This window comes from Apus apus, chromosome Z, assembly GCF_020740795.1.
Source record: "Apus apus isolate bApuApu2 chromosome Z, bApuApu2.pri.cur, whole genome shotgun sequence".
Lineage (NCBI taxonomy): Eukaryota > Metazoa > Chordata > Aves > Apodiformes > Apodidae > Apus > Apus apus.
Genome location: NC_067312.1, coordinates 41,066,016 through 41,093,163, shown reverse-complemented (window position 1 = coordinate 41,093,163; position 27,148 = coordinate 41,066,016). Strand labels below are relative to the sequence as shown.

Here is a 27,148-nt window from a genome sequence, read left to right as displayed (position 1 = left end):
AAGTTGCAGTGATATGTATCACATACAGCCTGATGGATAAATCTAAATATCTACGCCAGAAAACTGTAAATGAGCTAGCATGGGCTATCTAGGCTGAAATGAAGGGTACACTCAGTGTAGCCCAGGACTGTAATGTAGGTGGGACCTCAAGCAACTGTCACCACCATCTGCCTGTGAACTCCCACTACACATCACTGTCCTTCTCAGCTCTCCAGTCCTTGATATACTTTGTGTAGCTGAGAACTACAACGACTTTGGCTCTTGAGGCCTGGAAGTTAGCTAGCCCTGCTGTAGCTCAGGTCCTGTTCTTTTCCATACTCCTCTCCAAGTAAACCTCAAGAGATCCTCAATCCCCAGCAAATGGCTTCTGTCTCCTCTAAGGTGACTTGCACGTTTTGGAGAACACTGTATGTCCTTCCCATCAGACTCACTTTAAGTATGTTAGGCTGTTAGACACCGATGTGATTAGGGTAATACAAGAAGCTAAATATAAAGCATAGATGAGTGTGCTGCCAGCATTAAATGCATAAAAGCAGTTAATATGTAGTTATAATTACAAGAAGCTCTTAAATTAAATACAAGATCCATCATATTCTGGACTTGCTGAACAGGAATTTGGTTTTAGTGCTTCTTAATGTATTCAACAGCATGCAAGAACTTGCTTTAATCTTGGATCAAATTATATTAACACCCACAAAGAGAAGAATTCTCTAGCAACCCTTGCCAAGTCTTCTAGGACAGCCTCCCAGAATATACAGTAACATTTGTAGTTATGGTTGCCAGTGGCTCCATTGGCAGCTCCATGTCTGCACAAGAGCTGGAGAGGCAGATCAGCAGAGACTGAGAATTCCTGTACTCCTGCTGGCACCAGAGCCTAAGTACTCACGGTAAGCAATGGTATAACGAAGGGAATACAGGAGGAGTTAGAGCACTGGAGGAAAGACAAAAGTGCTTAAATCCCCACAGAGCAGTTACAGTGTAGGTGATGGAACAAAGGATTAAAATATTATATGGCTTCCAAATAAAATTTAAAAAACATTTCTCATTCATCCTGGACCAAAGACAAGTATCAATTTGTATCAAGTACCAATCAACCATACTCTGGTTTTCAATAAAGTACTTCCCTTTACTGTAAAAGTTTAAATTGGTTTTGAGATAGTTAACAGCAGAACATGGCAGAAATTTCATGTCCTCAGAGGTAACTTTTCCTTCTCCCAAGACATGTTCTCCCACAAGGAACTTTTGTGAAAGCTGGAGATACAATGGAGATGACAGCCAACACAGTAGCAATTCAACCTTCCCAACTCTCTATCCACACTGGACATCCCAAGCAGTAAAAATTAACTTGCATTTACCTGTATGAGGTCAGCCAGAAAGAGGCATTTAAACGGCATCACGTAACTCTATAACGTACTGGACAAAGTTAATGTTTGTGTAGGGTTTTTAGATAAAATAATGCCTGTTCACATAACACTTTCATCTAAATTTCATCTATCAGAAATAAGTAAAAATGGATCATTAGTTTTCAGGTGGGATAAAAAAAAATCTTTTCAACCATTGAGTCTTTTCAAAAAAGAAAAAGAAGGGAACCCATGAATTCTACAAATATGAAGTCTCATCATAGGGATTTATGTAGATCTTATCTTCAGAAGTCTGTACTTTCAGGTGTCTGGCCTCAAGAAGCTCTAGCTGACAGGTATCCTTCAAAAGCCAGGGATTTTTATCAGAGTAAGAAATGTTCTGTCAAAGGATGTAAGATTTGGTATACATTCATAGAAACAATTTTTTGTCTTGGAAAACAGAGAAAGGACTGTGACTGGACTAAAAATGTGATGTTTTATTTGGTCATCTGAAGTAAATCCCACAGTTGGAACAACACGGAAGTCACAGCCACTTTCAGAATGGTACTGACACAGGTGTGTACATACATACAAATCCATACTCTTGCAAGAGGAGCCCACAAAAGCCAACAGCAATAGCTAGAAGCAAAATTGGGCCAGCTACTAATGCAGTTTGCACAAACAAACAGAACTAATTCTGCCAGAAAAAGCACAACTGGTTTGGGAACATCTGAAAGGAGTAAACTCCTGATGTGTTTAAAAAAAAAAAAACAAACAACAAACAAAACCAACCAACCAACCAACCAAAAAACCCAACCCTCAAATCCCCAAAAGATTACTAAAATCACCTGAGTAATCTTTCAGTTTAAAACCTAGAAATATTAGTAATCCCTGCTGTTGTGCTTGAAGAATTAACCTTTCACTCAGCTTTCCCCTCCTCTACCTAGAAGATGTAATTACTCTGTTTAACCTCATTCGATGGGTTTGTTTTGGTTTTGTTTCCCCCAAATCTATATAGAATTCTTCACTATATTTTTGTTAAACTGGGGTCTTTTGGACACCAGAAATAAAAATGAACTACGGCTTTAAACACTTACCACAGTGCAGTGTATTACATATATTTAATGCTGCCAAAACAACGTAAGAACTGAATGTGTGGTTCCATGTACTTTTGCATGGAAGTCAAGAAAAAGGAAATAAAATAAATAAATAAATAAATAAAAAACTTTTAACTGGGACCATTTCACTGATGTGATTTACAATGCAACCTTACAAACGCTGGCACACATCTAACTAAAAGGGATATGGGACATACATGCAAATGAACAACCTCGGGAGGGACCTTAGCATTCACTTCACTTGAAGAAGGTATGCCAGAATACACTCAGAGAATATCTAGATTTTTATGGCCCAAATCTTTTCCAAGCTGTTAAGACTGGCAGAGAAACAGAAATGCACTTAACTAATACTTCAGTAGTTATGCTCTGTTGTAACCATATGTAAAAATATAACATTTGAATAAATTTTTAATTATTTTAAGAACAAGTCTCTAAGTCTCATCAGTTCCCAGTGCATCCTCACATATTCGAAGTTTTTAAGTCCTGAAAGCATTATCTCTTCACCTCCCAGTGGCATACCATGTTTCAGAAGAGGACTCACTTGGAATCAAAAGAAAATTAGAACATGTTCTGTGATGAAATCAAGGCAAGTGTTTGCCCCACCATTGGTAATGTTCAATGAAATTACTCCTGTACCTCTACTTTCTCAATGAAGGAAGAATAATTAATTAAAGTTCATAAGCCAATTAATCACAGTTAAATAAAGCTGGCTTATATTTATATTTTTGCAATTAGGCACAGTGGAAAGTCACCTAGATGGTCACACTTTGCTAAAATCCAGTGACATTCTCACAGCCACAGAGAATAAGAAATAGGGGCACTATGTCATATATCTGTTTTAATTAATAAGAATAGGGCTTCTAAATGACCCAAGATGAGTCACTAATTCACTGGCAGCCATCACAGTACACTATTGCTGCTTCCCAAACATTCTCCTCACTGTCTTCATGCACCTTTCAAAAGGGAAATTACTTCATCCTACTGCAGGACAGAAAAGATGTGCCCAGCGAACAGGCCTTGAGGATACCAACACAGAATTCAGTGAAGAACTGGCCCTTTCCAAGTCACAGGGCTTTGATTATATGGGACCCTACTGCAGAAGATAGATGCTATGATCTTTGTTTATTTACACATATGAACAAAACAGAACCAAACTCATTTGCAGTGCTGAAACTCAGAAGTAACTCTTCTGAAGGCAGAAGAACAGTAGCTGGACTAAAATTGCTTAGTCTCTTCTGCTCTCCTCAAACATTAGCACTCAGCTAGCACATCACTCAAGTATCTTGTTAAAGAAAGGCATGGGGAACTTCTTGCAGCTTTTAAAAAAACATACTCATTGAGCAGCAAAAAATTAATTCTTAACAGGAAATCCAACTTGATGAATGCAATGAAACAGATGTGCTGATCAATACCAGACAGAAACCTGTAAGTTCGATGTTTTTTCTAATAATCTTTTTCCAGACTGACACAGAAATCTGACAATCTAGAATGGTACCTCTCCATATATAGTTCATTATAGGACAAATATGTTTTATTAATTTGCATTCCTAGAATAGAAATCCATTGAATTAAATATCCAGAAAAAGGCAAAACATCTATCTGACCAGTGAACATTTCATGTTAAAAATGTAATAGGATATCAATTTTGGGAAGACAGAGCTACAGTCAAAAATTGCCAGATAGTAGCTATCCAGACAGCTCTGAAACTGTCTTTGTAACTAGACAGATGCTGACATATGTGAAAGAAAACAGTTCCTGAAGTCTGTGAAGAGCTGTAAGCCGCTAAGCCTAGCTTTCATTACACACAAATTGGTAAAATCTGGAAAAGAAAGATAATTGAGGAACATATACATGTAAGTATATATATGAGGAGAGATCTGCCATAAATTATAAACACATCCTGGATTTTTCTGCAGGAATCAGCAGATCCACAGGGAAAAGAAGCTGGGTTGACACCGTCTGATTTCCAAAAGGCAATAATGAATAATGTCTCTTAACAAGTCTACTGAAGAAAGTCAGGGGACAGTCACATGCTGGGAAGCCATTGATGGGAAGAATACACAACCAGAAGAATCCCAGAGGGACCTGTACTTGTACCATTTGCTATCACAGGATCAGATACATTATTACACTAACACAAAAGTGGGTTTAAAAAAGGAGCTAAAAAATGTACCTAGTTATTCATAACAGAAGAACTAGCAGATTAAATTCACAATGGATGGGCAGGATTACGTACAAGGGAAAAAAAACAACGCAGAAAATTACATCATTCCCAGGGCTGTGAAATACACAAAACACCAGCTTCATTCCCTTCTCTTAACTTTAATAAAGGACTAGCCTGTTTTTGAAAGACTGAATTGATCAAAATCTTTTCAATTGCACCTTGGCTTAATGGATGAAAGATCTTAGTTTCTAAAGGCTGAATTTATCCTTTGGAAATCTGTAGGCACTGTGTGGAACAACACTTCCTTTTTTTAAAGGCTGTTTCTACAGGTCTGTGTAAAGTGCAGCTTGAACTGCTCGAAAAGTATTATCTGCAGCTGTGCTATTTAAAACGCTTCACTGAAAGAAATATAAACAAAGTATATAGGTTTCGGGAAGAAAAAAGGAGAAGACACATCAATACTGACAAGCTTACTGTCATGAATGTTGCACTTTGAGCATCATATTTGATACAGGCTTCTGGGGGAAAAAGTGTGTTTTAAGCTTTATCTCCTCTGAAAAGTATTTTTTTATTTTCTTCCCGCCCCCGGAATTTGGCATCTCTCGATCTACTTTTCCGAGGACTGTCCTCAGCTCAGCGACACGACCTATCGCGCTAGTCTCCCCCTCGACACCTGAGGGTGTCGTTCGCTGACCAGCCTGAGGAGGGTACAGTTGCACAACGCACTGATCCTTCTCTCCTGAAAACACCATCCTTCAGGGACATACACACTCAACGTTGAAAACAAAGGATTGATTAACGCATCTTTCTCCACTCCCCTGTCACACGATTAAAAGTTTACGAGTTCTGAATCTCACCTCCTTAGTCCTCCAAATAAGTTATTTAAACACATTTCTGTGCAATTCACCTCTATGTTAACAACCTACAGACAAAATAACTTTATTACAGTTTTAGTCAGGTCAATACCTATCAAGAATTTCACAATTGCACTAAATACAGAAATTTCACAGCAAAAGACACAAGTCTTTTGACCCCTAGCCAAAAGATGTTAATCCACTAATCAACCAGAGCACCACTCATGATGTGAGACACTCCCATTAACCAGACCTACATTTCAAGTAAATGCAGACTAAACTACCAACACACACACAGGGATCAGCTATGATTAATGAAGGTTAACAGCAACAGAAAACCGACTTAGCTGAAACCAAATTTTCAAACACAGCATATTAGACCATCTCTTGGTAGGGCTTCTATTATAACACAAGGGAAAAAAAAACTCCTAGGTTAACACACTATTTGGAAACAAAGGTATTTCTTAGCTTTCTTCTTACTAAAAAGCATTCTGAATTACCTGAATTCATTTTTATGCATTTCAGCTATTTTCTTCTCGAGCTTTTGTGATTGCTTGGGAAAAATCTTAAAGTCTCTGATGTAATTCTCTGGGTGTTCATCAGGATCATAATCACCAAGCTCAGCTAAACAGATCCAAAATACAAAACAAAACAGAAACATTCACTTGCACCTTTAGTTAATAAGGAAAAAAGTCTATAAATACAGTGTAATTCAAGACACTTCCATGATCAATAAGAACTCTGCATCTCTCAAGAAATGCTGCTTTGAAGAACTGAGTTAACTGAAACAACAAAGTCCTTGCAACTGTCACTTCAATGAGTTTCAAGTGAAGTTCACTGTTTATTAATGGCAGTAATAATTAACAAATCTAAATTATTTTTGTGGCAGAAACAGAGACACAGGTAATACTCCACCTTTGAGTACCTGTCATTCCGGTAACAGGCAGAACTAAAACAACGCACTCCAGATTCTCCTCTTTCTTTACATCATTTTATCCTCACTGATGCAGACTGGTTTAATACTGTTCTAGCTGAGTAACACAGGCTGTAGCACCATTTAAGGCAGCCCACAGTATCCGATTCGTCTCCCAAAAGATGTGTCACTTTGGTACCCAAACATGTTTTCATTTTCCAAATAAGCCTCTTTTAATAAGGTGTAGACTCAACCTTGGTTTGAATACACTTCCTTATAATACATTAAGAGCTTAATTCATGTTACAGCTGAATAAAGGGGACTTCCACACATATATAGTCCCTAATAAGAAAGCTAGCTAATACTCTGTGTGCAATCCAAGACAGGTACCTGAATATGGTCCTAAGGAAATTATGGGAAGAAAGAGAAAGAGAATTAAAAAAATAAAATAAAAAAGACCTTTCTCCTTGAATTACGTCTACTATTTCTGCCAGGTATTCCATCATCACACAGGTCTTCTTTACCATAAGAAAGGGCACCGAATGATACCTTCTTCTGCTTAGTTCAAACAGAATAGGCTCAATTTACATCCAGGATTCAGAATAGAATTTTGCTTTTTTTATGACTAGAATTTTTTTATAAGTTTCAGTTTAGTTTTAGTAGGCTAATATATTGATTGCTTAAAACACTTTAGCTGTGCACATCAATGTAGGGAAACAATATAACTAAAAAAAATCACATATATACATTATTGCTACCTACATTCTCACAACAGAACACACTTTATGAGTTAAGCATTTAATAAAGCCTACTGCTTGAACTTACCTTGGACAATACAGGCACCCAGGTAGGCAGCATCAGAAAAAGAACACAGCAACCGGCCATGGAAAATGTCCCTTTTTATTTGTAGATATAAGAGGTATCTGAAATATAATTTTAAAAAATTAGGAGACCATGTGGCATTTTTTATAACAGATTTAACTTATCAGTGAGAAATCAGCTGTGCAACTATTCTGGATCTCTCTTGCTATCTTAAATGGCAGGAAAAAGAGGCAAGGCACAACCACAGGACATGAGATTCAAGGCATGAGATTTAAGACATGCAATTTTTCTCAGTAATAATTAAATAATAACAGCAGAAGTAATAAAAACCCACTAAAAGGTAGTTTGGAGAGTGTTTTATTTAAACTGTACAGCTGTTACAATGCTCATTAGTCATGTGAAATATATTACAGTAATTTAAGTTCCCCTCATTAAATACAGGTTTACACAACAAAATCTCTCTCTCTGTAGACAAAACAGCACATTGACCACAGTGGAATGGATATTTTTTTATTATTCCGTAAAGAATCCTAGATGAAGTTTTGAGGTGGAAGTGACTGCCTGAGGCCCAGGAAGGTAGAGGGCACAGGAAATCTGGGGAACCTGCCTGGGTATAAACTCCCACTCCTCTCAGAGCTGTTCTTCCCCCAGAAGAGCTGGGGAGATTCTAGCTGCCTGCTGCTTCCCACTAGCATTATTTCTGATAGCAAGAAGAAAGGCTCAGCCATGAGACCATCACTTTCTCTTTTGCTCTTGCCTTCAGAGAACAGCCTCACAGAGATGGACCAACTCTTAGCCCCATGACTCAGCCTCAGCTCCTTTCCCAGCCACCAAGCAGGTTGGTTACAGCTGCACCATTCAGGAGCCTCACCCCTCTAGGAAAATAAACTATTTAAGCACTGCTTTAGCCAAATATAGTCAACTATCTAGAGGATGCCATCAGACTCAGTGCCTTCTGCAGACCTTCAGGACATTTTTTGATGCTGCCAGTCCTCTACAACCTTCAGATAGAGTGTAGCCAATAAAAACATGCTTTATTAATAACACTGAAGTCACACATATGTTGCCCAAGTTACTTGGTTGTGTGTGTACAATGAGCGCATGCACCAAGTATCTAATCTTAAACTTACAGTGAGTTCTGGATTCAAGCAGGACTGGAAGTTTTATCAGAAGGGCAAGATAAATTTTCCTCCTTTCCCTGAATTGTTTCGAAATGCTACATACATACAAGACAGTTACCACTGAGAAAAACAATTTATTCTCACTGTCAACATATCCCTTCACTGCACAACAGTTTTACAAGCTTAAGTGTGAAACTTGGAACTTCAAGGCCTTTATTATAATTTTTTTTCCCCTGTAATGAGTGTCCAAAACAGCTTACACTTCCATAATTTCATACTGCTACAGCACAGGTAGTTTCCAGAAGAGAACTACATCAGGGTGAACCGAAGGCCTCAGTGAGATGCAGTAAAAATTCTTAATCTGCAAAGACAGACTACGGGAAAAGGCACAGTATACTGACGCAGGTACCACACATAACTTGGGAAAACGAGCAGGCCCTGTCCTAAAACCTCTGTCAAGTCTTGCCAGGGTGTAAAACTGGGTTGTGGCTCTCCAGAGTGACCATCAGACTGAGCCGAAACCAAGTTCACAGATCTCCAGTGACACTGCAGATTGGTGGTTTCTGAGTTTAAACATTACTATAATGAGATGTAAAAGTAAACAAGCTTCTGGAAACACGTAATAACCCCCTGCTCCCAACCTACATTTACCGACATGAGGTTGAAACAAGAACTAAGAACCTGAAATCTCAGGACCATGCTAGGTCCAGCTCTCCAGATGTACAGATGAAAGCAAACGCTATGAACAGTTACTTTTCTATTAATATTTTGGTATTTACAAGAAGAAAAATCAGTTTTGCAGGAAGTTCTTTCCTATGCAACAGGATTACAGGGTGTGTCTTTTTACGATGCTGTGTAGTGATAATTTGAGGGGTAATGGAAGAGTAATTAAAACATTAGGAAAAAATTATTTAGTGTGAGGGTGATGAGACACTGGCACAGGCTGTCCAGGGAGGCTGTGGAAGCCTCCTCCCTGTAAGTGTTCCACGCCAGGTTGCATGGAGCTTTGAGCAACCTGGTCTAGTGGGAGGTGTGCCTGCCCATGCAAGGGGGTTGGAATTAGATGATCTTAAAGGTCCCTTCCAACCCAAACAATTCTGTGATTCTATGATTAGGCACCAATGCTGCCCACCTTGACCATCTATTACAAGCCATTGTCTTAGAGCCCAAGGAGAATAAAAAAATCTTCAAGAATTGACTCAAAGCACCTATTTAAAGGTCAAGTAGCAGCTCTTCTTTTCCCTTTCAAATGTTCTGCAGTAAATCACAAGTTAGATTTCTGAAGTGAAATTTCAGGGAATCCCCTTCATCCCCAATATATAGTTATTTTATTAGGATAAACCTGGAAACACACATATATGAGCTCAGTCAAATTAAAACAATGTTTTTAATAGAGGGGGACGGCCATAAACACAACACTTCGTGACTGGTCACTAAGATACTACACCAGGACTTAGGATCAAACACAACAGCAGCATTAAAAGAAATCCCACAGGATGAGGGCAAAAGCTCATTTTTATGCATTCCAGTAAAACTCTATATAAATGAACATGGGAATTTGGGTAGGAGTGTGCATACTTGTCACATTTGTAAGAAAATACTTTATATACTGACCAGGATCAAAGATCTTCAATGTTGTTGTTAACATTAATATCTGCATCCATAATAGTCTCAGACATTAAGGTGTTACCCTTGAAATACAACATAGGCAATTCTTGCATCTGGGAAAGAACAACCCCATGTACCAGCATAGGTTGGGGACTGACCTGTTGGAGAGCAGCATAGGGGAAAGGGACCTGGGGGTCCTGGTGGACAGGAGGATGACCATGAGCCAGCAAGGTGCTCTTGTGGCCAAGGCCAGTGGCATCTTGGGGTGTATTAAAAGGGGTGTGGTTAGGAGGTTGAGAGAGGTTCTCCTCCCCCTCTCTTCTCCCTTGGTGAGGCCACATCTGGAGTATTGTGTCCAGTTCTGGGCCCCTCAGCTCAAGAAGGACAGGGAACTGCTTGAAAGAGTCCAGCGCAGAGCCACAAAGATGATTAAGGGAGTGGAACATCTCCCTTATGAGGAAAAGCTGAGGGAGCTGGGTCTCTTTAGCTTGGAGAAAAGGAGACTGAGGGGTGACCTCATCAGTGTTTACAAATACGTAAAGGGTGAGTGTCAAGAAGTTGGAGTTAAGCTTTTTTCAGTGGTGACCAGTGATAGGACAAGGGGTAATGGATGCAAACTGGAGCATAGGAGCTTCCATGTGAATATCAGGAAGAACTTCTTTACTGTGAGAATGACAGAGCACTGGAACAGGCTGCCCAGAGAGGTTGTGGAGTCTCCTTTGCTGGAGACATTCAAAACCTGCCTGGACACGTTCCTGTGTGATGTGCTTTAGATGATCCTGCTCTGGCAGGGGGGTTGGACTAGATGATCTTTTGAGGTCCCTTCCAACACATGAGATTCTGTGATTCTGTGTTCTTTCAAACGAAGGAGATACATACACTTTGGACTGAAAGCCGATACTGCAACTCTACCAAAGCCTGGCTCAACCTCTGACACTTCCTATAATCCTGATAAAGTAATTTATGTCCCAGGTCAGCAAAGACCAATAAATGTGTACCTGAATCCTGAATTCACTAAGGTTTACGCATACACTTAAAATTGCCTACACTTACAGAAATAACTTGCAAAATCAGATGTGATTCTGCTGCTGCTTGTGTCCTTCTACCACAGTTGTTTTATGCAAACCCTGGCATAACTTTATGGCCTGATTTACAGCCCTAAGCACTCAGGCTTGCCAGCAAGCTAGTAGTGTATGCTTCAGCACTTACACTCACAAATACATCTACCATTGGAACAACCTAATTTCCATTTATTATCTGTTTGCAATACAGATGACTCAATTCCAGGTTAGCCAAGCCCTTCCTTCAACCGCAGATGAAGGGTCAGCAGTATCTGCTCTTGTTTTCAAGCAGGCTTCATGACCCCCAGAGACTATCTTGCTAACTGCTTAGGAGTCAGTTTATTTCTCTATTTTAAGATGATCAATGTGGCAAGAAAAATTTCCCACAGCCAAACTTTGTGGTTTGTACACATAGTGGTTTTTTCTTGTGTTCACGTCACTTCACTCCCTTTATTCCAGTAACAAGCATTTCTCCCAGTGTTGTTGCCACCTTTCCAGCTGAAAGACACAGTCACCTTGAGAGATCCAGCAATGTTTCAAAAACTGTTAGCTCTGTGTGGTACTTAACTTTGACTGCACCACTCTTTCTCATGCTTCTGTGCATACAGAGGTGCAGAGCAGCAAAAGGCAGATGCACATAGAATCACAGTGGTTAAGGCTGGAAGGGACCTTAAAGATCATCAGGTTCCCATCCTCTTGCTATGAGCAGGGACACCCCACACTACACCAGGCTGCAAAAGGCCTAATCCAACCTGGCCTCCAGGGAAGGGACTTCCATAACAGAATCACAGAATCACCAAGGTTGGAAAAGACCTTCAAGATCCTCAAGTCCAGCCTATGACCCAACACTACCACATCGGCTAGACCATGGCACTAAGTGCCACATCCAGGCTTTCCCTGAACACATCAAGGGATGGTGCTCCCACCACTTCCCTTGGAAGTCCATTCCAATGTCTGATCACCCTCTCCGTGAGGAAGTGGTGCCGAATATCCATCCTAAACCTCCCCTGGTGCAGCTTCAGGCCATGTCCTCTTGTCCTGTTACTAGTTACCTGGAAAAAGAGCCCAGCCCCCACCTGACTACAGCCTCCCTTCAGGTAGTTGAAGAGAGTGACAAGGTCCACTCTGAGTCTACTGCAGGGTAAATAACCCCAGCTCCCTCAGCCTCTCCTCATAAGACTTTCCCTCTAGTCCTTTCACCAGCCTCATTGCTCTCCTCTGGACCCACTCCAGCACCTCAATATCCTTCTTGAAGTGAGAGGCCCAGAACTGGTCACATTACTGGTGAGGCCTCACCAGTGCTGTCTACAGGGGGAGAACTACATCCCTATTCCAGCACCTTACTGACCTCATGGTGAGGAACTTCTTCCCAATATCTAACCTAAATCTCACCTCTTTCAGTTTAAAACCATTACCCTTTGTCCTATCACTGCCCTCTCTGGTGAAAAGTCCCTTTTCAGCTTTCCTGTAGCCCCTTTTTCAGGCTCTGGAGAAGGCTCTTCTCCAGGCTGAACAGCCCCAACTCTCTCAGCCTGTCTTCATAGCAGAGGTGATCCAGCCCTTTGATCATCTCCGTGGCCCTCCTCTGGACCGTCTCCAAGAGCTTTCCTGTGCTGAAGGCTCCAGAGCTGTACCCAGTACTCCAGGTCTCACCAGAGCGGAGTAGCGGGGCAGAATCACCTCCCTGGCCCTGCTGGCCACACTTCTTTTGATGCAGCCCAGGACACAACTGGCTCTCTGGGCTCCAGCACACACTGGCAGCTCATGTCGAGCTTCTCATCTACTACCACTCCCAAGTCCTTCTCCTCAGGACTGCTCTCCAGCCATTCTCTCCCCAGCCTGTATTTGTGCCTGGGGTTGTGCCAACCCAGGTGCAGGACCTTGCACTTGGCCTTGTTGAACTTCATGAGGTTGGCACTGGCCCACCTCTCCAGCCTGTCAAGGTCCCTTTGGATGGCCTCCCTTCCCTCTTTGGTGTTAACTACTCCACACAGCTTGGTATCATCAGCAATCTTGCTGAGGATACACTCATTCCCACTGTCCATGTCTCCAACAAAGATGTTAAATAGCACTGGTCCCAACACTGACCGCTGAGGAACACCACCACATGTATACAGTATTACCAGTTTGGGTGCCCTCCTCTCCCTGCAGAATTTGAGAGTTCTTTACGTATATTATTCTGGACACTAACTTCACATTCTGTCTTCTACTGTCCTTGCTATTCCCTGTATTTCTGCTTTTCTTTGTCCCTTTCTTCTCTGTCTCTGTTTTCCTCCCTGTCCTGTTTGCTCTCAGGACTATGTTGTGTCACTTCAATAAATTTGGTGTGCACTTGACATCTGACCTCGTTTGTTTCTTAATTTCACCATTTGGGATCACCCTTAAACCTTTTCACAGGTTCTGCCGGATAGCAAAGGGTGCAGCTGCCATGCAGCTTATCCCAAGAGAGGGAAGGCAGAGTCCAGCCTGAGTGTTAGAAAGCAAGAGGGTTCTGCCCAATCTCTTGTAAGACTGCACACCAGCCCCAGTGTCTATCTGTGCAGTCGATATTGTATTTGTTTTGTCCTGGCAAGACTGTAAAAATCACCAAGTATCCGAATATTGGATCGTGACAGCTACACAAGAATTTACTTCACCGACAAATAAAGAGGACAAAGAAGCAGTAAGGGACAAGTTTTGGATACTGGGTACATGCCCCACCACAGCATTGCAATAGGTTATCCTCTGCAAGCCTCCACAACTGAACTGCATCTCCTCAGCCCCCCTGTCTTCCTCTCAGACGATCACAAGAGGACCTCTTACCATGTAAGGCCTCCTTCTCCCACAGGCTTAAGTTCCACCAAGAAATCCAGGATTCTCTTGGATAACTTTTCCCCCGCCTCAAATGCTATCTGCAAGCTTGCCACCATCAACTGCCCTTACTACCAACTCTCATTCATTTTTAAGACATAGTATTCAGTCTGATTGTGAGTCCAATGCTACTAAAACTATAAACTCACTTGCCAAGTGCCAACTTGGCCTCAAGAAAGGCAAGACAAGTGGACTTGCAGTGGCCTCAAAACATAGTTACAGTTGCACATCTCAAGAAAGGCAGCCTCAACTAGCTTCTCACTTCTGAAGGGAAAAGCACCAGTCTCTTCCAGCACAAGGCAATGTCACATACAGCTGCTAGAGACCAGATCAGTCAATCATTGCATGCATGCGGTTGCACTGTTCTTCAGCCAAGCTAGCTGAGGGCTCTTGAAATTGCCATGTCTACATACCCCTAGTCTTTGTCATTTTATATGATTTCCAGTTAAACATTTTTTTAATCTGCTTTTTTTGTATAAAAGTACTCATTACATTGTTTTATCACAGCCTAGTGATTGAAGAACTGCATCTTGGATTAGGCAATGTGGATTAGAAGAAAAGAGCATGGTGAAATCTAGTTGAAATAATTAATCTTTGGTTAATTCCACCAGCTACTCACCCACACCATCTTCTAGGTCTGTTTTTTCCACAATAATCATGGATTACTGCTGATACAGTATTATCTGTAACATTTCAGATAATTCCTTTGGGACCTCAAATTACTTTGTGTTATCTCATTTTAATAATATATACATAGTATGATGTAGGGATTCGGGGACAGGAAGGCATGAGGCCTTGGACTACTTTATTACATAAGAACAAATCATGATTTATTTATTACCTAAACAAGAAGAGTGAAAAGAAATGAAATAGTAAAAATCTCTGCCCAAGTGTGACCAGTCTTTGGATCGTCCTGTACACACTGCCTTGACAGTTCTCCTTTTGTTCACAGCATCTCAGGCTTTCCCAGCTGTGGACCTTCCCAGGTCTCTGACCTGTGATCAAAGAATAGCAAAGAGAGGCAAAGCACAATCTGGAAAGATCTGTGCTTTCCTGAGAGTGACATGGGATGTTGAGCGTATTGTGAATTGAATTACCTCTGTAGCTACAACTTTCTTCATGGTAATTTTATAACTTTATATGCTGTGCAAGCAGAATAATCTTAACCATCGGAGCAAACTCTGGAATATCCTTTCTTCTCCAGGTGGTTCTGTGCACTTAGCTAAAGAAAAACCCCTCTCACCATGAAGCCTGGCAATACAACTGGAATGCACCAAAAAGATGAAAAAAAAATAATTAGAAGGTAAATAAATTAGCAATAATACTGAAAAATTATATATTCAAGGCCTCTACCCCAGTCTTGTGTGGGACCAGCTAGGAAACAGTTTGCAGATCAGACACTAATTTTACAAGAAAAGAAACTGAAATCCTGTATTACAGGTATGCATTGCAGGGAACAAGGGAGATGCAAAGACCTGCCTATCATGGTGCTATCGCCTAACTAAAAACTATCAATTATTACTCTCATTAGGGATGCTCAGCCAAGCCAGTTAAATGCTGTTTCTGAAACTGAAGTACTTTGCTCTGACTTCTGATCACCTCTAAGTGCTAGACAATCAGAGCTAGAAAGCCACAGATGTACCATTCAGAAGAGGCTAACATCCTCCAGATACTACTCATGAAACACAAGTCAAATCCTCAGAGATCACACCAGCATAGAAGAACATCACTCTTGGACTTCCTTGACAAGTTGGGTTTCTCTTAGTCTGTTATTACAGAAACAAGAGAGCTCAAGGTGACAGCCCCTACAGCCACTGAAGTTAACTTGTGAATCGCAATCCTAGCATCAGCTGACTCTAGAGAAAAGTGTTCAAGGACCACACAAAACCTCCTGCTGCAGCAAGAGGAGGAAATTTTGTCCCAAGTACACAAAATTGGTTATTTAGCAATAATATGTCAAAGTGCCTTAACATCCAGAGGCAGGCACTGATTTTATTCCAAAAGCATAGCTATGGGAGAGATTGTCAATTAAAACGAGGAAAGATGAAAGTAAGTGGCTGGAATGATATGTTGTGACTCAGACATCACAGACATCCTGAGAAGTGGAACGAAATGTAGTGACAGGCAAGCACGCAGCTCAGTCCTTTGCCCAAGGCACTCCTGGCCCCTAAATACATGGTGTGCACACATTTTCAGGCTCTTAGGGTTGTGGTTTTTTTCCTATAATATTAGTGACAAAGGCATGATTTCAGCTAGGTTATTTTCCACCTTAATTTCCTGAAAATATTTCCACCTGTAAAACCATAGGCTTACCTAAGGATTACAGTTTAGCCCATTTTACCAAAAGTAGGACAAAAATGAAGCAGCAATAATCTGAAATGATAAGTCCTCAGTTTTCTTCCTGCAAGTGATGTCTAACTCCTGAATAGTGTTATATTGATTTAACTGAAATTAAATTATTTACCCCATATACAGATAGATTCATGTATTGAATAGATTATAATTTTTAATATTAGATATTGCTATTAAAGAGTAGGGAAAATAGCTCTTTTTAACATCAGTATGTCTCTTCAATGTGTCTAAGACACTTCATTAAAGATTTATTCCTATAAAGCTTTTACAAAGACTGTTTTGACAGTCTTTGTATCTGTATCCCCCCCCCCCCCCCCGCCATGCGGGATTTATACAGAGTTTATTAACATTCTGGACCAAAGAGCAGCATGACAATGTGGCTGGATGAGTATTAATCTCATCATCTAAAAGGGGACTATAGATACCCACCAAATTTCTACCCAGTTGAAGAAGCAAGAGAACAGCTCTGTGACATGCTTAGGCATGGAGAGTAGCAGAAATGCAATCCACTATTACTCTGACTCAGCTAACTGTATATACAGCTATGAAGTGCAGATGGTTTTTAAGTGAAAGGGAGCACAATATTAATAATTTATTTTCAAATCACTTTAAGCACACACAAGTGATTGTCCAGTAAGAAGAGCAGAGCTTACCAAAAAAAAAAATTAAATAAACTACCAAAAAGCTAATAGGATACCAAGGTTTCATAGTTGACCTCTGTCAAATACTAATGGATTTTTTTTCTTCTTGAATTTCACCCATCACTGCAACGCAAGAAAAAAATTGAACCTAAGCCAGGTTAGAGTATTACCTTGAATCTGACCCTCTGGTTTAGATGATAAAGCAAATTCTCAGAGGCAAGTTACATGACTACGTTTAATTTGCTGAGTTCAGGAGCATTTTCTATACTTTGTTATTGTGTAAGAGACTTGGCAGAGAGAAAGCAAAGCTTCCCAAATAGCAGTAGTGGGAAACTATAAAGCTGATCAGATATGTAAAGGTATCATATGCACTAGGTGGACATATATAAAGATAAATTCTTTCTCCTTTTTAAGGTGTTAATACCATTAATTTTAATGAAAGACCATCAAATACTTTCCATACAGCAAGTTGACTTTAAAATTCATTTTAAGTGTTCCAGCAAAGCCTAAAACATACTGAAAGCAAAACATACTTCAGTGAGCTGATTCCAGACACTTTGTATTTCAATAAAACTTCTTCTGGGAGGGTATCCAGGCAGTTAAAAAAACAAGCAAACAAAAAAACCCAAACAAACAAACAAAAAAGTGTCACTTAGTTCACTTAATTAAGGACTATGAATGAGGAAGGTCTATACAAAATTTATACTCTGGTTCACAAAGAGTAAAAAATTCATTCAAGGACAAACACTAACAAATAATGAAAACTCTTTGGCTTCTTTGTTTACAAGCAGTTTCAGTATTTCACCCAAGCAAACATGAACTTCATGTTCCAGCTGCTCTACAGAAACTAACCATTCACCAAAATGCAAGCCCTTCCTGAAACTTTCAGTATGAGACCAGGGATAATGGGATCAAATCCCACTCATGAACTGACTTGTGAGCATAAGAATTTGCAGGACTTGGGGAAAGCACCAATGAAGAACTCAAAGCAACAAGTGCTCTGGTGCTCTGTGCTTCTGCAACATGCACCAGCAATGTGACCTGTTGACAAACAGCACAGTAAGGTGTACATACAGTTCTGCACAGCTGGTGCAGAGGTCAAAAGAGCTGTTACTTTCCTGCATTTTTTCACCCCAAGTACATTTCTTGAAAAATACCGAGAGCAACAGAAATTCAAAATGGCTAGTAGTAAGGACAAAACTCCCATTCATTAAGTATGACTGATTTGTTGCACAGCACAGCCTGGAAAATTCCAATGTAAGCAACAAGACAAGCAGCTGTATGTTTAAAAATATAAATATACTGCACCCTGACATCAGTTTTCTAAAGGTCAATCAATACTTTAAAAATAGCATCTTGTTTTCATCATAAAGACACACACAGGAGAAAATTCAGTGAGGCGCTTCATATTCCTGTTAAAAGAGTTAGGACTACTACTGAATTAAACTTCACAGCTTATTTCACTCAAAAACCAGAAAAACTAAGCCATAAAAGGAACTTACTCAAGACCACAATTCTTGCCAAGGGAAGAGTCAGGATAATCCTTGCCCAGTCATTTGACCACGACCTCACTATCTGAAAGTTCTTCAACAGCATCACTGCCTCTTCGTATATTAAAGAAAAGCCTCCTTGAACTGCTTTTAAATATCCGTATGTATCACAATAAATAAAAAAGATATCAGTAGTGCATCTGTGCACTGTGTAGTAATATCTGTCTACTCTAGTATTTTAGCATAAACAGTGAAAGTCCTACCCTACACAACATAATTTGTCTTATTTTGAGTTTGTTAATGATGCACAGAAAAACAAAAAATACCTCGTGAGCTCTTCTTTAATCTTCAAGGGCTCGTGTGGGTAGAATTTCACTCTGAAGCACATGGTATATGGCGGATGAGCTGAAATATTGTAAAGAAAATGCATGAGAAAAGTAGCAAACAAACATTGCCTCAACCACTCCAAAGGAGTGGCCTCCAAGAGTCTTACAGAGTAGCCTGTGTGATGGTTAGCTCTGGAGCATCAAGCAGGAATTCACACAAAACCAATAAATGCTATATATGTGTATGAAAATAATAAAACATTCGATGAAGAAGGCCAAACGCATGTGTAAAATACAGCTAACCCACGCAAATCAAGTTATAAACTATTTTGTACCTCACATGACTTACTGCTTGATCCAAGAGGTACAAAACACATTTGAGCAACCTTTTTTTTTGGTTTTTTTTTTGCAATTGATAAATAAGAAACAATTGATTCTTGTCACAAAGATGTGATGTATACTTGTTATTCGTGATAATGATAATGTCTAGATTACAAAATTGAAGTAACCGTTAAATGTATTTTGTTAATTAAGCTAGAGACAACAGAACTATTTCTGCTTCCAGTATTTAATAAGACTACATTACCTGCTCTTGAGCTACAATATCAATACCAGGCCTTAAGTACAACACTTTCAATTTAGAAAAGGAAAGAAGAAAGAGAGAGGGGGGATGGGTATTCTGAGGGGGAAGGGGGGGAAGAGAAGCAGAAGGGAAGTCACAATAACGCTATTCGAATTAATTCTGCAATCAGTGTCTCTTAGTTTTACATTAATGAGAACAGCTTTATGTCCCACTGTTGCACCTTGGATAGCATTCAAGATGTCATCTAATCCTAGGACAATGATCTTTCAGTGATTATAGGAGGGACAGAAAGCAAATCAAAGACTATTATTCTAATCAAAGAGGCATCTTGTGATAATCACATTAGGATAAAAGATGTGAAAATCAAGCAGAAGGCTTAAAAATATCACATCAGGGAGAACATGCAGGTACCAGGTAATGTTCATGTTTTGAATTCCAGCTTGAAGTGCAAAAGAAAATCCACATCTTCAAAAGGTAAATGGTGTGGGGGAAAAAACTCACCTAGATTACACAGGCCATGGTAACTGGCAGGTCTTAACATTTATTAACTCCTACGTTTAACAAGTTGGAGTTTTGGGGTTAGCTTTGTTTTAAAAGACAGCATGCATACATTTTTAATTCATCGTGAAGTGCAGTTCATCTTAACAGTCCCTTATTCTTAACGTATACTCAATGCACATAGTCAGTCTAACCTTCCTGAATCTTGAAAAGATAGTGCTTTTATAGAAGAAGGAAAGGCAGTAGAAAAGGTCAGAAGAAAACTACACAGAAAATAGGAGAATAGGTGAAACTGAGAGCTGCATTGTAGTTATTGCAACCTGTAAGAGTAATCACTAAGCTACCGGAACATTTTACTGTACCATCTCCTCACACTCACTGGCTCACTAGATTGCATGAACTGCATGTAGAAATTACTTCAACAATCTTAATATACTTGGAGCTATTTTGACTTCAGAATTTACCTGTATGCTGCATCTTTACAGAAATGCCTCTCTGGGTATTACATAGTTCCATGTGATGAAAAAAGCAACAGAAAATAAAAATGCATTACATCTTTTGTTACAGTTGGTATATTTTGGAGGGTTCAAATGCCTTTGAAGATGAAAGGCTTATTATAAGACTGTATCCCACTTTCAAGACATCATGTTACACTTTTGGTCAGCCTTAACAAAAATTGTTAATTTCCCATTTTTTTACTTGTTTAAATGATTACTCATTTAAGACACAAAGAGGAAGGTCAAGAGATGAGGATGGAGAGAAGAAAAATACAGGAAAAAAAGAAAGGAAACAATAACAAATAGAAACAAACAACAGGAAATGGAAAACAAGTCTTAGCGTTCTCAAGGATTTGAACATTTAAGCTAATGGAATCTGGACAAGACCAGTGAAGGTAAGAGAAACAAACACTCAGACTACTTTCCCTGGGCTTCAGCATCTTAGATGTGACCACAGCATTGTCTCACAGTGACTGGATCTAAGCTGCAAAACAGAGGACTGTTAATGTCCTCCCTGCCCTGTAATGGCAAACCAGAAGGCAAACTGTTTTCAATGTCCCAGGAAGGAAAACAGTCATCCAGAAATGAACTAAGGAGTGATGCTGCCTGGACAAAGCCAAAGATAACAGAAGTCACCTTATATGGTTGTCTCTTCTAACTACTACTTCTACACTTATTAAAACTATGCAAGAGAAAAAACTTGCTCATGCAGAATACTGTTCCACTTAGAAAATGTGAGAGAAGAGTTAATCTGTATCAAATGAGCAAGACCTCCTTCTCAGCAAAAAAGGACTTTTAAGTGTTCCGGCAGATTTAGAAGTACTTAATGCTTGAAATAGGGATGCAGAATTATGAACAGCTAGTGCATGGCTCTGCAAGGACCTGGCTAGTACAAGCCTTCTACAAGACTGAATTTTACCCAAATTTTTGGTTGTCAATTAAACAACTGAAACTTCGGCCTTGGTAAAAATACAGAAAAAATACATATAGAAGTTACGGTTGAGTAACGACACTCAAGCAGTATGTGGCAACCACAGAAAAGCAACAGAAGCCCCATGTGCAAACAGTATCATAGTGAGGAAAGGATGGCATACACTGCACTAAAAAGTAGCCCACATTCAGTTAATAGCAGAGTTTATAATAGGAAATGTTTTCCTAGTACATGGCAGAAGTATACACTAATGCACAGAATATGCAGAAGATTTGGAAAGGCATTTGGAATCCTACTTTGCAAACCTTTTCCTAGACTCAGGCTTCTGTAACAATAGTTCTTCTCAGCAGTGTAGCAAGCAATACAAAATAAGGCTGCCACAGCCTGCTAAACAGTCTCTTTCTCAGCAACACCTGCAAGAATAGCACAATCCTGACCTGCAATTTGAAACGTTAAAAAAAATATGATCCCTTCCATCCAGATAAGCAGGTACCCTGCAATTAACAGAAGGAAACAGGATATTCTTTTTCTGCTCCTCTTTTCCAGTTAGAAAACCAGTCACAAACAATAAACGCTTGAAATGTAAAAGAGCAAACCCTCATAGCTATCCACTTTCCTTTCCATCTTAATTTTAAAATATATCATAAGCCTAACATTCCTCCAAAAATGCATTTTATAATACAGAAACATTTAGTAAGACCCTTGTCTTACAGATTTTAACATCACTGGAGAAACACACATGAGAACCTCTTAGTGTCCCATTCACCATACTCTTGTAGTGGAAAGCCAAACAGGCAGTGAATTGTATAACTGAGATAAGATTTTCAAGGCAGACAATTCCTCAATTCCTTGATAGCAATTTACTTTCTACCACTTACTCACATACTGTAGTGGAAAAATGAACAACAAACCTTCCCAAAACAACAACTCAATTGGCAGAACATTTCTTCAACACAAAATTAGTGTGAATATAATCAGTTCTGTGACAGCTGTAAGCATTTTCCTTTAAAGTGGTCATTCAATTGTCAGATAAGGGGCAGCTGGTATAGTAAAATGCCCAAGACTTTTTCAGAATTTCCTACATCACAGGCTTTGTTTTCTCACTAAAAATATTCAAAATTAAAACAATTTCAAAGGACTTTAGAGTGGAGAACAGTACTGACTGCAAATTCCAGTGCAACAGGCCTATTAATTTGCCAGCTTATGTGCTAACAGCATGTAAGAGAAGGCGGCAAAAGATCAAAAATAAACCATTTAATTGGATGGATGGATGGATGGATGGATGGATGGATGGATGGATGGAAAGGAAGAAAGGAAAGATGGATGGGATGGGAAGGGAACAGCATCAGCTAGCCTCTGGCTATAGCCTTGAGCAGCAAAGGAAAGATTTTTGTGTGCAGAGCACTGTGACACAGTGAAATGAGCGTAACATGGAGTTTTTAGGAGTCCAGACAGGATATGAAGGGCTTATTTGCACCAGAAATCAAATAAAGCATATATATAAATTGCTGCATGGAAGCACAGGAACCTTTGAGCATTTCAAAAACTATTTAAAAATACAAGCTCTCAACACTTACATTTCATTTGCTTGAAGACAGACTTGTTGGGCTCAAGCCAGTGCTGGAAAGGCAAACAGAGAATAGCAGTTAATAAGGGTGACAGCAGGCAATGACATTGTTGTACATGCATTTGGTACCAAAAATGGGAAGTAGGATTTTTCTTTCACTGAGACACACATGAACTGGAAAAGGCACCTCCCTTCTGTTAGGATACTGTAATTGCACTGTATAAGCATACTTGATGTTACCACTGCTTATAAGATGCAGTTGAGACAAAAATAAAATAAATATTTCAAAGACAAATTTAAAGGAGACAGATTCTAGTGATTAGTTTGCAGAAGACAATTTCAGGTTTACACTTCCAGCCATTTTTCTCCAGAAGAATTATCATATTGGACAGTAGGACAAACTATTCAGAAATGTTAACAACATCTGTTCATTAAAGCTGTCTTCTACAGTTCTTATAACTAAAGCACGTGTAAATACTGTATTCTCAGCACTCTCCAAACACGATCTATGCATTGTTCTTCTCTGGCAGGAACTAAAAATCTGAAGTGAAAAGGAGTCTACTTTTCCAAGAAATGTTTACACTACCAACAGCCAACGCAGAATAGAGAGGTACGGATGCCTGCAAGCTGATGTATAACTTTCCAGGGCAAGACTGCAATGACAGTAAAACTTTAATTTTTTTTATCCTTCTGGAAAACAAATACAGATGCTTCTGTGACAAAAACTACGCTCACATTTTATTTAAGAGCTCGGCACATGCCCTACTAACACTGGCTGAACTGCTCAGGAGGATGCTTTGATTGACAAAACAACATGCTGATACTGCTCCTAGTTCTGACCACAACCAACAGCTTTTGTACTAGGATTTTTCCTGAAAGCAAAAAATCTTAACACTAAAATGAAATTTGTGGTGCAGAAGCAGCTAGTCAAAAAGCATAGTATTCAATAGTATTCAGCTTTAATCAGCAAAATCAACACTGAAAAGCCTGGCACTAAGTGGTTTCATTTTTAACCCATATCATTCTAGTCCTTAAATCCAATGGTCTACTGAAAAAAGAAAAGCCATCATTTTTTGAACCATATGTAATACTTAAAATATCCTACATCACCTGCTTTTTTTTTCCTCATAACCTGTAGTAATTCCACTACAGAGAAAGGTCAGATGAAAATATTTTGTAGAAATTGTTAATAGGTGACAAAGAATTATTATTTATAAAATCATGACGTCTCAAGAATTCATTCAAATTCAGGGGTAAATTAGTTTTCTGGAACAGAACTTCTGATAAAACAAATACCTCGGAAATAACATTTTCAGCTATACACAGCTCATATACTATAGATGTTCAGAAACTCCCACATGTATTTACAGCAATATTGGAGATAAGTACTAGTATGCATTTCTGTTTGAAGCTCACTTACCACTGAGAGACTGATACAGAACCCCTGTACTCAAAAAACAAAACAACAAAACAACAACCCCAAATATCAACCAACAACAAAAAGCAACTCAGCATAATTTCTTCACCTCTTTACTCTCCCCACTATCTCTCTTATGGGGAAAAGAGAAACAGAATTGAGAAGCAATGACTGTTTCACCAACTTACCAAAATATCTAGCTCATTTCATTCTTTTTTATATCACACAGATAGATTATTTATACATTTTGCTCTGAATAATGGGGAGTGAGAGTTGATCATAAAAGGGTAAGGTGATTTAAGGTATTTTATAAAGTCTGAAGTACTGCAGAGATACATAATCCAGGATGAATTCATGGATAGGAAGCCAGTCAAGATACATATAGACATGCAAGTTTATTTTCCTTAACCTCTTCATATGTTCACCTCACCTCTGCCAGGATTGGTGAGTAGTGCTGTACTGTTCCAAGAGAACTGAGAGTTAAGAGCTATTTGTTTGAAATATGAACACAATGTGTCTGTTATTTCTTTTTGAAAGGCCAGGCTGAAGTATTAGCAGAGACCGGGTCAGCATTTACAGCTGTTTGTAAAAGCCAATTACTTATTCAAAAAAAGTCAGGGGTAAAAAAGGGCAAAGAGTGATTAAACAGGGGAAACATGAATGAGATTCCTCATGCAGTTCACCAAGACCTCAGGAACACAGAGTTAGCTAACATATCCAAAAGCAAACATGTTTCACTAAGACTTGACTTGCATGAGTTAAAAATTGATTGAAAAGCCACTGAGCAATTAAGCAGTTTAGACTTTCACTTGGAGGTCAAGGAATTGACAGGAAGTATTCAGATGCTCAGATTTCTGTGGTGAGCTTCTGTTAGTGGAAGACTGCAAGTGCGTAGGCACTTCAGCTAAATCATCCACCAAACTGAGCAATTACTTAACAATTCGTGGAGATTTTCAAAGGCACAGCAATTAGGGGCTTACTGCTCTCTGAGAATCAGGGAAGATAAACATCTAGTCATTCTTAGTACTTCTGAAAATAGCCACTCCCTATTTTTGTTTGCGTATTTCAACTTGAGTTTTAGGAAAGATTTTCCCCTGGGAACTTATCTTCCAGCCTTACAGCACTAACTATTAATAATTAATAACTGTGCCTCATCTCTACTATAGAGTATTCATGCTATACTTATTCCAAGATTAATTAGCTATTATAGCTAGGACCAGATTAAGGTTCTTATAAATTCATCAAAGGTTTTCTACAGGAAATTTCAACTGAAAAGCATCTGGCTTTGGAAAATGCTTTTTCCATATATCAATCTTTTTCTTTTTTTTAAACAATTTTGCTGAAAAAGAAAAAAAATCATCAGATGAAAGGAAAATATAACATTTTTAGCTAGCCTGTCAGGCTAAATCCTAAAAGCATTTTGAATCATCAACTGCAAAAAATTTCCATTACTACTGTATGCCATACTGCCTTGCAGGAACAGGGGAACAAATGACAGGCACTTCCAATTGTTTCTTCTAAGGCTAACACATCATAATACAAATAAAACAGACAAAGAAAAACAGACAGATGTAAACTTGGAACCAGACACAAGAATCCTTGATTTCTTTCTTTGCAGTAAAATGTGCAAACTAGGGGTAGGAAAAAAAAAATTAGTTTCATTTTTGCCTCATGTATTTCATGCTGCTGTCCATAACGGTTGCTTTAATTGGATGTTGGCCTACACCCTCAAACCAGCTTGGTTTTACTCACGATAATACTTAATAATCAGAAATCATTCCTGTGGAGGCTGAGCCTCCCATTTCCTTGATGGCACGTTAGCAACATGGTTGCTGCCCAGTAGAGAAGAAGAGACTTTGATGCTAATCCAAATACCTAAAGCTACTACCAGGGACCCTGTGAGAAGATACATGTTCAGCACTGCCAACTTTTGATCTCTCCTGCTGAAAGAGGTTTGAGTCACAGCTGCGTATCTAGAATGGTCAGGCAAACATTCTCACAGAAATAGAAGGCAGTGAAAAAGATATTTAGAGATCCTGAAGGTCAGTCACAGGATAGCTACTGGGTCTTGGTGCTTCTAGTGTCAGTGGTGAATAAGAAAACTATTATGGATAGCACTTTTTGTCCTAGGACTCTAAAATATGCTGAGAATTGCTTTCTGACTAAGGTTTCAATGTGACTGCATGCTGTGTTTGAAACTAGTGCAATTTTTACTTTGTAAGTACAGCCTTCACCTCTGATCAGCCTTTAAGTGGCACTGAGTAGTCATTAGCGAGGCCAGGTGTGTTCCTGCTTACACACAAATGCTGAGCAGCTGATGTGCTTCCAGCTTTCACAGCAAAAGCTTAGGATGATCAAGAACACCACACAAGGGTAAAAGCACCATTCTAGAAAGTCAATTTAACTGCACAAACACTTATGTGCTTTGAGTAAACACACTTCAGCCCCCAACCTGTTACACGTTAAGTGTTTCACTGAGAAGCTCAGACAGGACTGAGCTTGGTTTCAGTATGGTAGTTCAGAATAAGTGGGGAGGAAAGAGGACACGATGTCCCATATCTATTGTTACAGCCCCTGTAAGGGGCTAAGTGTCATTAAAATCCCCACACTCTTCTTCCTCTACATTGCAACAGCCACTTTAGAATGCAAAGATGTGTGCTCCAGTCCCCTCTTCATATGGACTCCTGCATAAGACTGGCATAAACAGAGGACCACCTCCTAAAAAAGAGACAAGCCAAAAGCAGGTGCATGGGACCTGACCAAACAGAAGTCCAATGAATTCAGTGAAAAGTCCCCTCCTCCAACACAAGAGGCTTTTGATTTAGTCCCTGTGTTTGCAAGAGGAGCAGTAATGAAGGGGCAACCAAAAGTGGCTGAATGATGTCTATACTTAAATTCCCCTCAGGAAACAACACTCAGTCAATCAGTCAGATGTGCATATAGTAAAACAGAACCAGAAAAATTTGCAGATGTCACAAGAATATTCCAGTCAGGC

The 27,148-nt window shown here is 39.4% G+C and overlaps 1 protein-coding gene across 2 annotated transcripts in view; it reads right to left on the bottom strand.

Moving 5' to 3' along the window:
- FRMD3 (FERM domain containing 3) overlaps positions 1 to 27,148 on the bottom strand; it is a 131,572-nt gene that overhangs the window by 34,768 nt on the left and 69,656 nt on the right. For both annotated transcript variants that reach the window (XM_051643312.1, XM_051643313.1), the window contains 4 exons: positions 22,747 to 22,789; positions 18,661 to 18,739; positions 7,215 to 7,312; positions 5,977 to 6,100 (listed from right to left, as the gene is read on the bottom strand). In XM_051643312.1, coding sequence (XP_051499272.1) covers positions 5,977 to 6,100; positions 7,215 to 7,312; positions 18,661 to 18,739; positions 22,747 to 22,789 — 344 coding nt within the window. The remainder of the gene's footprint in view (positions 1 to 5,976; positions 6,101 to 7,214; positions 7,313 to 18,660; positions 18,740 to 22,746; positions 22,790 to 27,148) is intronic.